This window comes from Dunckerocampus dactyliophorus, chromosome 1 (genome assembly GCF_027744805.1).
Source record: "Dunckerocampus dactyliophorus isolate RoL2022-P2 chromosome 1, RoL_Ddac_1.1, whole genome shotgun sequence".
NCBI classification, from domain to species: domain Eukaryota; kingdom Metazoa; phylum Chordata; class Actinopteri; order Syngnathiformes; family Syngnathidae; genus Dunckerocampus; species Dunckerocampus dactyliophorus.
Window position 1 is genome coordinate 46,995,504 of NC_072819.1, and position 13,575 is coordinate 47,009,078.

General features: G+C 40.5%; 1 protein-coding gene across 1 annotated transcript; it reads left to right on the forward strand.

Annotated features, from left to right (window-relative positions):
* Positions 1 to 4,006: 4,006 nt before the first annotated feature.
* On the forward strand, positions 4,007 to 13,309 carry ndfip2 (Nedd4 family interacting protein 2). Its single transcript, XM_054794658.1, has 8 exons — positions 4,007 to 4,201; positions 5,561 to 5,771; positions 6,070 to 6,200; positions 6,295 to 6,382; positions 8,761 to 8,885; positions 8,975 to 9,041; positions 11,923 to 12,030; positions 12,108 to 13,309. The coding sequence occupies exons 1-7, from the start codon at positions 4,175 to 4,177 to the stop codon at positions 12,024 to 12,026; spliced, it is 753 nt and encodes a 250-aa protein (XP_054650633.1). The 5' UTR covers positions 4,007 to 4,174; the 3' UTR covers positions 12,027 to 12,030; positions 12,108 to 13,309.
* Positions 13,310 to 13,575: the final 266 nt, after the last annotated feature.

Genomic DNA, 13,575 nt, shown 5'->3' on the forward strand with positions numbered 1-13,575 from the left:
ATGGAATTTATGAAAGAATATGTTAAACGTTTAGCTTCAATGCACTTTTTTATTTTGAACAGCACAGCTGAGGCAGGTATTAGCTTCTTTGGAAGTCATGTGTGAGAAAATAAAAGAGCATGCTCAACGAGGAATATTGTTGTGGCCTATTTTGTGTTTTCTGCTCACCATGGGAACAACAAATCAATTCATGTTGCCTTAAACAGAAACAGAAGTTTTCTTAGCAGATTTTAGGAATATGATTGTCTTTAGGCTGCTCAAGCTGCTGCACCAGAGGAGGCCTGCCTCACACTTCTGAGATCATTGGTATAGCATAATTGTGACTGTCATGTACAATCTGTGTGAAAAAGGTTTCTCAAAATTATAATCTAGTCTCTTCTGCCCTCTGCTGGACATTACTATTTTCTACACCTTTTTTCTGTCAGATTTAGACTTAAATTGTTTATAAACCAGTGGTCCCAAACCTTTTTGGACCCACGGCCCGGCTCGTGTTCTCACAAATCTCCGCGGACCGGGGGGGTTGTGTGGGTCGTACATTATAGCGATCTGATTTATCCTTTTTAGTATGTTGTGGCGCATGTTGGACATAATTCACCCATCGGAACTTCATGTGAGTTGCAGTTTCACCTGGGCCCTTATGGTTGAGGGACCCTTGTTTTTCCGGTTGAGCGATGTGCATTTTGCTCTGTCAGGTTGTAAGCTCGAGAGGAGCAAGGAAAATAAATGATCCCACACATGTGGTAGCATGAATTAAGGAGATAGTTCGGATTCTTTGGCATGATGTTTTATAGCGACTTCACCCCCGCCATGTTGTGAGGAGGAACACAGTTCCGCTTAGTTGCTGGGTCATTTACGTAAAGACTTTGGCTTGTTTTATGTAATGATTTATGGATTTTTTTGTAATGATTTTATGTTTTTTCCTGTAAAGCACTTCGTGCTCTATAAATAAACTTGCCTTGCCTTGCCTCCTTTCTATAGTACAATATCAAACAGGTGTAAATAATATACACTGTTAAGAACTGACAAGCTTTTTTGGCTCCTTCGTTCTATTTTTCCTACTAACTGCCTTTAGGGAAGACCTTAAAACATACAGCATTTATCAATGTGAGAATCACACTAGCATTTAGGTGTACTTACAGTACTTGCATACTTCAGTGTGTAACTTAAATCTATCCGTCCACATTACATCACTTTGGTTTGGTTTGGTTTGGTTTGGTTTAGTTTAGTTTATTTGAACATGAAGGTTACAATGGAATACATCTCATTTGTCTTTTTGTCTCTTGGATTTAATTGAACACCACAAGTCTTGGATTATACATACTGTCATGGTAAAAATGATTAGACCACCCTTGTTTCTTCAGTTTCGTCTTCATTTTAATGCCAGATGCAACTAAAGGTACCTTTGTTTGGACAAATATAACAATGGCGACAAAAATAACTCATAAGAGTTCAATTTTTTTGCCAGTCCAGTGCTATAGCTTTCATGTAGGATCTTAAGTGATTTTGGTTATTATGAAGAAAACCATGGCAGTTCAGCTCTTAAATGAAACTCTTATGAGCTCTATTTGTTGTCATCATTATATTCGTCCAAAAAAACTTACCTTTAGTTGTACCGGGCATTAAAATGGATCAATAAACTGAAGAAACAAGGGTGGTCTAATAATGTTTTCCATGACTGTATATGCAGAACATTGCATTGTATCTATTTAGTCTCTGTTTGTCCTTGCAAATCAATTACTTGTATTCATAAAAGTACCAAGAGGCCATTATGAACCCATCCACGGCAGTGCTGAGCAAAGATGACCCCGCAGGCAGGAGCACATGATGGAGGAAAGACTTCAGGATGAGGTGAAGACAAAAGTCTCCTTTTGCTGATGTGAAATTTGCAGCAGTCACCAGTGATTTATACTGATGTTTGGCAATAAAAAACTGTATTTTTAGTGTGTTAAAGAGGGAGAAAAGGTTGAACATGAGAGCAGAGGCCTGTACTATGAAGAAGGATTTCTTCTTATTCAGATGTCATGGATTATGCTTCTGCATAGTCACTGGCTGTCCCATCCGGCATCATCTTTTATAGTTCAGCAGGATTGAGTGGATGATGTGAAATTCTCTGCCGAAATGCTTGGGGCGGTCTTTTCCAGTCAGTCAACTCAGTGAGATACCACTATGTTCTTGACTTATTAGCTTGGAAACTTCTTTTGTCCTGAGAAAACAATGGCAAGATGGGCAGTGTTATTAGAGCTGCAACTAATCGATGTGTTCAAACTCGGGCTGTCAAATTATTAAACATTTTCATCAGATTAATCAGTTTTTAAACAAATTAGTCATGATGAATCACCATTTGCAATTATCACTGAAATCTTTCCATTTTTACTGTATTTTACTAAAAGAAAGATAAATGACAGGACAGGTTGATTTGTATTTGTATGTATTAACAGCTCCAAATGAAATGAAAATTTAAATCAAGCTGAAAGATACCGCCGCCATGCTCTGTGCTTCTGCCTGCGTGTCAGTTTTGTTATTTCCGATTTTATTCCTCAGGTCTTGAGTCTCGTCTCTACATCCTGGGGTCGTTGCCGGCAATACAACCATGCCACGCTGTGACTGGATGCACGGACCACACGACGACCTAGTGGAGACCTACTTCTGCACCTGGCAGGTGCTTGAGACGACCTCCCGGTGACCGCCGTTTCAAGCCGGTCCTGGCACCATGTCTGAGGCCCCCTGTAGTTCCGGTTGGTCGGGTCAGAGATGGTGCAACTCGTGACCCTCCTCCAAAAGTGAGTGTCAGTTTTGTTATTTTCCATTTTATTGCTGCACTGCAACGATGATTAAATATATATTTTACCTGCACCTGGGTCTCGTCTCTGCATCCTGGGGTCTTCGCTGGCGATACCACCATGCCACGCCGTGACAACCACACAAGTCTAAAAATGGGCATGCATTAATTACACAAAAAATATGACATCATGAATTAATTAGTTACCGCCGTTTATGTGTTATTTTTGACAGTCCTAATTGCAACACATTTTTATTGTATTATTATTTACTACTCTTTCAGAAAAAATTCTGGCACGGTCCTAAACTAGAGATGTCTCTGGTCGTTCCTGTAAATAAAAGTGATCTCTGTTCTAGAGTGGCAACAATTAATCAACGAATCAACGATTAATGGATTAGCCATCAACAACTATTTTGGTATTCGATTAATCTTTTTTTTATGTAAAAATGAAAAAAAAAACTGAATTCAGCCTCTCCAATGTGAACATTCTTTAATTTCCTTAGTCATCCATGAAAGCAGACATATTACATTTGTGTTTTTGGCAAAACAAGGTACTGACACACATCAGTTTTGACAGTGATCAACATTTTTGCCTCTTTTCTGATATAAACCACTATTTGTGTTTTGATTTGGTGTCCAAAGTGCAGCCCTTGGGCCATTTGTAGCCCGAGGATTATTTTGTTTACTGCAGTTGTGAAGTAAGGTGAAGGTAGTGGTGGACCAAACCATTTCATGTATCTATGTATGTATGGGGGGTGGCCAGTCAATATGGAAGCTCTGTACCACCAACTACAAGAGATTGTTTTAATTATTTTCTGACTATATCTTTTTACAAAATTACAACCAGATATAAAAATCGTCCTCACTTTCACTTCCCCCCTCCTTTACGGATCCCCTGCGTTAAACATTCATCAATCTTCTGTGTATTTGCGTCATAGCGTTCGTCCAATTGCTCAATGTTCCGAAAGTGGGAGGACTGAGATCAGTGCCGGAAATGCGGCACTCACACTTCAAAATAAATTACCCACAAAACAAAACGTTATACAAAGTAAACTATTTACACTGTTAAACCATAACGCGTTTTTCTACTATATAGATCAATTCCAGTGTTTAATGTTAATACATTTTAAGTATTTGAAAATAACGCGAGTATTGGACGTCACGTTTTCATATATTTTGTAATTCTGAGACGGAAGTGCATAACTTTGAAATTAATCTTGTCAACATTTTTAGCAGCAACGACGCGAGTGTTCCGTGAACTGCAGCCATTAACCCAGCGGCCCTTTACACTCGTTTTAGCGTTTGTTAGACACGCAGCTATTTATTGTCTGAAAACAACCGGATAGGTTTTTATCGTTTCTTGGCTGGCTTGCTCGCCAGTTAAATCTATTCGGAATGGACCCAGCTAGCCGATACCAAGTGGTAAGTATTGACGGCTAAGACACAAACACTATGATGGTTGGCCTACCTACAATTCACAGCTAACAATGCCCTGCCAACATTGTTTACCATATAACTGGAACACTTTATATTTCATGTTTTCATTAACCTCCATGCGAAAGTCCGTTTTCTCGAATGCCAATAACGCGAGTTTATTACAACGTGTAAGGCGAACACTTCCGCATATGCTAGGCTAACTTTAGCGAGCAGAACTATTAGCATCAGTAGCATTTTTCTTGTTTACATGCCGAAATTAGTTAAGCTGTGGATGATTTCTTTGGGGAAAATATTGAATGCCATACGCCGACAAACAAAACGAGTAGAGATTATGCAGACAACCAGTGGGGTGGGCGGAACGATACAAATATTGGTAGTATCAGTATCAGATCGATACTTGCGCGATAATATTTGTTGGCAAAAAAAGTGAAAATCATTCAATGATCATGATAAACTTCAAGTAAAATATTGGTATCAACACTACTGGACCTGTATTTACCTGGTATCGGCAGAGTACCATAATTTGCAGTATCGCACACCCTTACCCACCAAACATGTCACTTGAAAGGGCAAAGTGTCAGATTATTTCAACAATGCTCCCATGGTTCTCAAAATACAGCAAAGGCATAATCTGAAACGTAAACGGCGACAGCACCAACAGTACAACGTCGAGGCATGAGCGGTGGCTCTTCAACAAACAGGCGTAACCGTATTCAACTAACACAATAGATACTTGCATGTTTCAATCACTGCCCACATGATGCCTTGGTACATTTGTTCCCAGAAGAAGGCTCGTGACAATGCTGCCAGGATTTATTACGTAATCATGGACACACTTTGAAGTGTCAGTGATAAGTGAAATTAATTTCCATGCTTCTCATTGTGGCTTCTGATGGACGTGTCTTTAGATGAGCTCCCATGTGCACTGTAGTTTGGTGTTGTCAAACGGATCATTTCCCAGTGGGGTTTGCCACTTTAGATAAAACCATTATCAGTGTTTCCCAAAATGTGGACCACCACGAATGGATCTGTTAGGTGGTGGTATTCATTGTAACTGCTCCAAATTATTTTGCAAATTATATGATGGCATCATCTGAAGTGACATAAACCTGTGTTTTGACATATTATTATATTATGTAATTATTCAGAAGTTCATTTTTTATAGCAGCTGTTATCTTGCTGTACTGTTGTTGCTTATCAGGTGTCGATAAAGACAAATGCAAGGGAGGCAAATTAGTTTTTTGTGAAGACAGATGAAAGTGAATCACTGCCTTTGTGTGCGCCATGCTCGAGGATACCCTTGTGGATGGCGTTATCATGGCACCCTCTTGTCTTCTCTTCCAGCTGCACAATGAGGATGACTCCCCCGAGGCATCTGTCAGCGAGCAGCCGTCATGCTCCGCCTCACAGGCCGGAACATCACAGGACCAAAACCAAGCAGAGAGCAGTGTTCTGCATGCCCCTCCGCCAGCTGAGGTTTTGGGATCAGGGGGTGCAGACGCGCCGCCACCTCCTTATGCCTCCATTGATGTGGGTGCAACCGCAGCTGCTCCTGGTGTGTATTTAATAAACAGCACCATGTTGTCTTCTAAAGGTAAAGTGCCTTGCTAAAGGCTACTTTGTCAGTAATTGGGAGGCAGACTAGAATCTCTTCAACAGATACTTGCAATTTAGTTTCATCCACAGCAGTCCCCCAGTCTTTATTCCCACGTTGTATTTACGCATATAAAAATAGCAAGTCTTGTGATAGTTTGTGGTTTAAATGCCGCGAGACTGTGTGCTGCTTTCCATGACAGTGTCACCACAGATTTTTCTGTGTAGCTCAATCACTCCTCTCCACTAATTCTCCACAGAAACCAGTTTCCAAAGTGACTTCCCAGTGCCCCCGCCCTACAGCGTGGCCACCTCACTGCCCACATATGATGAAGCGGAAAAGGCCAAAGCTGCCGCCATGGCTGCTTCCACTGTGGAAGTGATGTCACGGGTGAGGAGATGCATTTGCATGCATCGGGTGCTAACAGGTGTTAATTTTTATGCGTGTGTTTTTTCATTATTATTTTTGCATGTCTCACCAACAGGATGATGAATTCCTTCCCAGAGATGATTTCAGCGATGCTGATCAACTGAGAGTTGGGAATGATGGAATATTTATGCTGGCCTTTTTCAGTAAGTAAAAAGATGGTAGCTGAGTTGTAACCACATGCCAGTGTCATGAGGCATGTTTGTTGTCCATTTACGGCTTTTTTTTTTTACTCATTTTCATCAATTAATGCCTGGTAATAGTTATAGGGGCCATTTCATGTCAAATCAACCAATGGGTGCAACAACAAACCTTCAGATTTTGCTCTTATTCACATAAAATAGTCTCTATGCCACACATGCCAAGAATAAAAAAGAACCTTTACAGAAGTCCAATTATTAAGGGAGTAATTAAGGATTGAATATTTTGTGTTGCCGTTGGCAACCATGCGGCCACACTCGTTTATCTTTATCTTTAAATATAATCCTTATTTTCTCCCTAACTATTAAACCAAACTTTGGTCCTAGGGGTAGTTTTTAATTCAAAGATTCAAAGATTTACAATATTGTCAATATTTACAAAGTTAGTCAAGATTAGAAATCAGTCTCCCTGAACTGATTTTTTTCAAGATTTGCATATGTTCTTTGGTACCTCTAGGATGTAATGCGAAGAAATTAGGAGGGTGTTTTTTCTTATTGCAGAGAAAAATCACAACGTGTTCGTATGTACAGTGTTCGCTCCTCATTTATCGCAGGGGATAGATACCGTAGGTTCCCAAAATAGCCCGCAATAAGTGAAATCTGCGATGTAGCCAATTTTTTTTTTTTTTTTTTTTTTTTTTTTTAACAATTATTATATATGTTTTAAGGCTGTAAAACCCCACACCATACACTTGATATACTTTTCCCAGACAGGCAATAACATTTCCTCACATTTCTCTCGTTTAAACACTGTCAAAAAAGTTCAAAACTTTGTTTGATTGGAATGATCAACCTTAATGATCAAGTCACTCACGCTTTTTCGTCCTGGCGCCGTTCCGCTATACTGTAGCGTTTTTGTATCCTTGTTAAAACATTGCTGCAGACGCACCAAAGATTCATTTACAAGCTAGCAAGCAAGCAAGCTAGCGATGACACAAGAGACATGGCGAGGCGGCACAAAGGAGATAGATTGACAATGGTCTACAGCCAATCAGGACGCAGAAAACAATGGGTGGTGCAGACAGACGAGAGAAGGAAGAGAGAGACACTCAACTTCCCACAATGCAGTTCTTAAAGGGCCAGGCTTGGTCTGTGACAGCGTTCATACGCTCTAATTGAAAAAAGAAAAAAGGAAGCACGAAAAGAATCCGTGAAAGGTGAACCGCGATAGAGCGAAGGACCACTGTGCTCCGTTTACTGTACCCTGACAACAGCACAGAAATTATGTAACACTCAAACAATTTAGTTTCCCTCATTTTGCAGCTTGAACCTAGCTTTAGCCTTGATTTGGATACAGGCATAACACTATGATGACATTGACAATTCCCCTGAAACAAAATGGCAAATATAGACTCAAGACAAGTGACAAGACTGAATGACATTTTTACGTTGGCCTATCGACATTATTGTGATGATTTCTATGCTCATAGTAGAGCTGGATCTTGCCTCCATCTTGTCCATTGGTTCAATTATGAGGTTTCGTCTAGTCAGTATGTTGCATTAGCTGACCTTTATTTGTTCTGACAAGTTATGAAAAAGATAATAGAAATAAGGTTTAATCAAAGAATTTACCCCTGGCAGGTTTCCGGTGACTGGAAAAAGGATCACAGCATTGTCTCCAGTCATCTTCATATCTTTGTAAATAAACCTCAATGTGATGATAACGCACTGTTACATCTGGATTGGAAGTTAGGTCAGCTGCAGATACTCCACTCCTCCAAACCAAGTCTACATCCCCTTTGGGCAAATTTGAAATAACATGTGATCATTTTGTCTTATGACAGGGTCATCCTAATTTTGTCCCAACTGTGCAGGAGAGACTATCTTCTGTCATGATGGACACTCTGTAATGTAATCACTGGACCGCTCATCTCGTTTAAAGGGTTTAGAGCAACAACACATTTTCAAAGCTGAGACAGAAGCATCGAAACGCACTTTATAAAAAAAGGTGTCAAAACCCTGGGAACAGAGAGTAATTAAGGTGACTATAAACTGATCAACACACACTGAGCAAATATTTGCAAACATTTCTTTTTGTGCCTCTAAACATTGCAATACAAGATGATGTTGACATTTCTCATTTGGATTTTAAGGGTCAATCGCTTGGCACCAAAAGGCCAAGCATGCCAAGTGATTAGTTTAAGATTAGTCTTCTTAAATAGTCAAACGTCTTGCGATAATTTATTCTGAGGGGGTGCGGTAGGCAAATGTCCCCTCCATTGGTTGAAATGACGTGGAATGACCCATAGAACAAAATACAAGTTCATGTTAGTGGTTCAAAACAAACTAGAGGCATGTTTTCTTTGTATTTTGTCTCCCTCTAGTGGCCTTCCTGTTTAACTGGATCGGCTTCTGCCTGTCCTTCTGTTTGACCAACACCATCGCAGGACGCTATGGTGCCATCTGTGGCTTCGGCCTCTCCCTCATCAAGTGGATTCTCATTGTCCGGGTGTGTGCATGTCAGGGCTTTATTGAGATTACTGCCCAGTTTAAAAAACATTTCTTAAGTCATTAAAATATGATTTTCGTTCTTTTCAGTTCTCTGACTATTTCACTGGCTACTTCAATGGCCAGTATTGGCTCTGGTGGATCTTCCTGCTGCTCGGTGAGTTCTGCAAATTGAACTAAGATGACAATTCTATATTTTTTTGCTTCCCTAAAACATTTCCTCTGCTACGGAGCCCCTAAGGCAGGAGTTTTCAAAGTGCAGCCTGTGGGCCATTTTTGGCCCTCAGCTTGTTTTTATTGGCCCTCGGCAGCTTGTAAAAATAAAAACATTGATTACTAATGAGATATATTAAGTATTACACTTAAACTGCTTTGTTACGAATATTAAGACAAAGCTAAGGTTTTGGTTTGTTCAGACCGACCGGCACTGGATTGGTTTTAGCATCTTTTATTGTACAAAATCCTTCATTTTTTATGAACGTGGCCCTCAGAGGAACACGCCTGCTCTAAGGGGACATGGTGGAAACGATTGTGAGATCCTGAGGTCCTTGAAAAACTCCAAATCATCTCCTGAAGTTTCTCAGGATCTCACAATAGTTTATCTGGACTTTTTTTGTTCAGTGCTTTTTTTCCCTGATCATTTTATGCATTTTTTCTTATTATGACCCCTTAAGGGCAGGTGTGTCAAACTCAATCGCACAGGGGCCCAAAACTCAAAGCCTAATTTTGAATCGGGCCTGAACTGCACATTACTCTCCACCCCACCCCCCAAATTTGTATCTTTTTTTTATTATTTATCCTAAAATTTTCAACACTTGTATATTGGAAGTATTAAAAACCTTAAAACCCTTTTGTCCTTTTTAACCAACATAATTGGTGAATGAAGCACACTTATATGCATCATCAGTGCACACACACAGATGCTCGTTTGAAGTTGGAAACATGACAGGACATGCCCCCAATAATCCAGGCTGAAAAGTAGTAGTTAGTATGGTCAGATTTTGAGAAAATGTCTCATTAGCACTGACGAATAGATAAGTAAGCAGCCTACACACATATTTATCTTGGTTCCCCGCGCGCAGTGCCGGGTTTGGACCATACGATATAATGCACCCCTGTGGTTGGGTTTTCAAGTTGGGACAAAATGCGCATGACAGCTGGTGAATGTGTCTTTTATGTGGACGTACATTTTTTTTTTAGTCTGCGGATATACGACTATTGTTGTTTTGGCGTGGTTTCAATAAAGTGACTGCCTCTTCGTCATTCTGTCAATGTCCGTATTTTATATCAACACAAGAACATCACAATCCACGAGATGTGTAACCCGGAAGAGTTTGCAGCTGTGGAATTGGCAGATTATGCAATTCCCAGCATGCTTTACTGGAGTTAAAAGGACCACCTTTGACTGTCTTATGCCTCTTTAAGGTGTTATTTTGTACAGACAGGGTGTAGTACTTAAAGTACTGCCGTTTTTAGTCACATAAAGTTAAATTTAGGGATGTCCCGATTCGATCTTCACGATTGGTATCGGCTGCTGATTTTTGAAGATCGGATAATATCGGCTTCTGCGACGAGATCGGGCCAATCTGGTTGCCGTATAACGTCCGTGACTCTGGGCCACACTCCAACACTGTAGGTGCGGCTGATTGCCACTCGACTCGCGCCACCCGCAAGAAGAAGAAAACGCAACACCACCATGGCGACATGTCCGCGGTGTACCGTGGTGAAGTTAGTTTCACGTTGGACATTCGGCACTGTAGCTACAGCGGTAGTTTGCCCTCACTGCTTTGTTATTGTGCAGGGAGCTCGCACGGGAAGCAGTGGCGGAGCTACGTGGTGGCCGTGGCCACCCTTGGTCACTGTCCGACCACCCCACTGGCCATCTAGACATTTCAGGTATCCACGTATTGCCATCCCCGTGTGAGCAATGGTCTCACATTGGCCACCCCAGTGAAAAATTTCTGGCTTCGCCACTGACAGGTAGTGCTGCTCTAATGCTGGTTGTTTATACGAGGGACCGTCAATAAATTACTATTGAAGAGAAGAGAGTTGGTTAAAAAAAATGTCATATATTGTAAATCATACCACAAATTGATCTATAACCATGTCAAATGGTGATTAGTCCTACCCTAAAAGTATTTTGCACACCCATTATCTTTTTATTGGAAGGACATTTACAAAAAACTTTTTTTTTTATTGGATTAGGGGTCCTGGTCATGTTGTGCAATAAAAAAGTAAATTCAGTACTTTGCATTATTTTTAATGCTTTGAAGAGCTATTTTCATAACCACATTCAATTAAACAAATTGTAACAAAAGCTTATTAAAAAGAAAAAAAGGATTGGCAAGACTATATATATATCGAAAAGCCCAAAAATGTGGATTGGGACATCCCTGGTTAAATTATTTTGACTTTAGGTCTGAATCTGGCAACCTTATTAAGAATGGTTGTGAATTTCGTGCTATATACAATATTGTTTCCACTTTTAAAATTAAAATGCCACAGAAGTAGCTCATACCGAAGGAATCGCCTAATTACGCCGATCGCTGTAGTAAGCACTTTGTTTGATTAGGTCCCCGAGGCGTGACAACTCTGCTATTTTCCATGGGCCCCCAGTTCTTAATTTCACACGTATGCCTTAAAAAAAAAAGTTCCGTACCTTGTCAACCCTAATTGTAGTATTAATAACAGTAATAATAATGGATTAGACATTCTAGTGCTTTTCAAGGTTCCCAAAGTGCTTCACAATGAAGTTAACCCATTATTCGTGAATTCCTTAGTTACATACTGGTGGTGGTAATCTACATCTGTATCCACAGCTGGCCTGCCAACTCGTGCCTACGGCCCCTCCAACCACCACCAAACATTCATTCACATTCATACACCAGTGCGGGCAGCACTGGAGGCGGGCTGGTTGAAGTGTCTTGCCCAGGGACACAACGGCAGTGACTGGGTGGAGAGAGCGAGGATGGACCTGCCAATCTTCTGGTTTCTACCTCCCGTTTTGTTCGTAACTTGGCCACTTCCTTCTTTTGCAGGTCTGCTCCTGTTCTTCAGAGGTTTTGTCAACTACTTAAAGGTCCGCAACATGTCCGAGAACATGGCCACCTCACACAGAACACGCCTCTTCTTCCTGTACTAACAAGGTAGGGAAAAATCGGGTGAGTACGGCAGTAGTAAAACGCCTGCTATAGGCCCTGAACACGTTTGTGATTCTCCACAGTGTTTCACGCGATCGCCATTCCGTTCCCCATCACCGTCACCCCCACCCTCGAATGACCTGCCAGGGCCATTGCTGCAGTGAAGAGAGGAGAAAGAAGGGCAGTGAAGAGTAAATGTAGAGAGAGAAGTATTGTTGTAATGCATGGCAAATAGAAGCATTTAGATTTTCTGCTCATAGCCAAGGTGTGTTGTGCCCGTTGGCCAAGATCATTGGCTAACGGGTGATTCATTCGGATCAAGTCTTACTTCAATCAGGGTGTTGCAGTGTGACCACCTGCATACTTAATAACGTCTTATATTTCATGTAATAGACTTTTAGGCAGTTTATGAGTGTGCATACATCTTTTAGGCAACAGCCTATTGAATTACTACCAGATCCTTGGCGTGAACAAAATAGCGTTTTAGCATGTCTGAGCCAAACAGTCGAGACGTTCCATTTCTGAATTTTTCTGTCCTATGCAGCAGCAGCCAGACATTTTCATTGGAGGAAGGCTACGGACACTGCTGCACATGTTTTAGGTGGAATCAAATAGAAACAGAAATGTAACCATCAGCTCTGGCCACAGTGGAATCTTGTTGGTCTAACGAGCAAAAACGTATCCCCTTGTTAGATATGGACGAATGCAAAATGCAGCCTTTTTAGTGCTATGCAATGTAGTTATTTGGAATTACTTACAATCATAATTATGGATTATGAAGTCCTGTGATGAGGATTGAGATCCAATGCAAACTTTGGGCAATACAATGACGTAAAAATGTGACTGGCCATGCATTAACGCAGATATTTCTCTGTGTTTTTGTAACTATATTTAAATTTCCTTCCATTCTTTTCATGGAAGTGTTTTGTGTCGATGGGAGCATCTCAAATGACATCAACTGGTAATATTTGCTAGATAGGGTTAGGGCTGTTGTTCAGTGTGATCGGCGCACAGGCGGTGTGAGTTGGTGTGAACTGGCCAAAGTGTGTATGTCAACCTGAAATTAAATGTAAATACCAGCTTGATACCAATTCATAATATATGCACTTTGAACTTCTGTACAGTATAATTTGTGAATCTGCTTAACTTGATGTGGTGGTTGAGAGGTTTAAAAAAAAAAAAAAAAAAAAGGCAACAGCTTTCCATGTTTTGACTGGAATTCTTAATCATGCAAAATACTGTGTTGTTTTTTTTTTTTTTCAATTTCTTTGCACTTTTTGCTTTTCACATTGACTTCTGTCTTCTTTCATTACGGAACTGTGACTGTTAAGTATTGCCAAACTTTTTTTTCTTACCCCCCAGCCTTTTTCATCGAATTTGCTGCATGATTTACGTGCTTGAATGAGTAGCAGGGATATCAGAAGCCCACGATTTATTTACAAAGCCATGAACCAGTGCAAAGAACAAAAATATAAAGTGACAGTTCTGTTGTTGCTGTAGAAAATAATGTAACGGTCATTTACTGTAACTGGAATTAACTGATGTATTGAA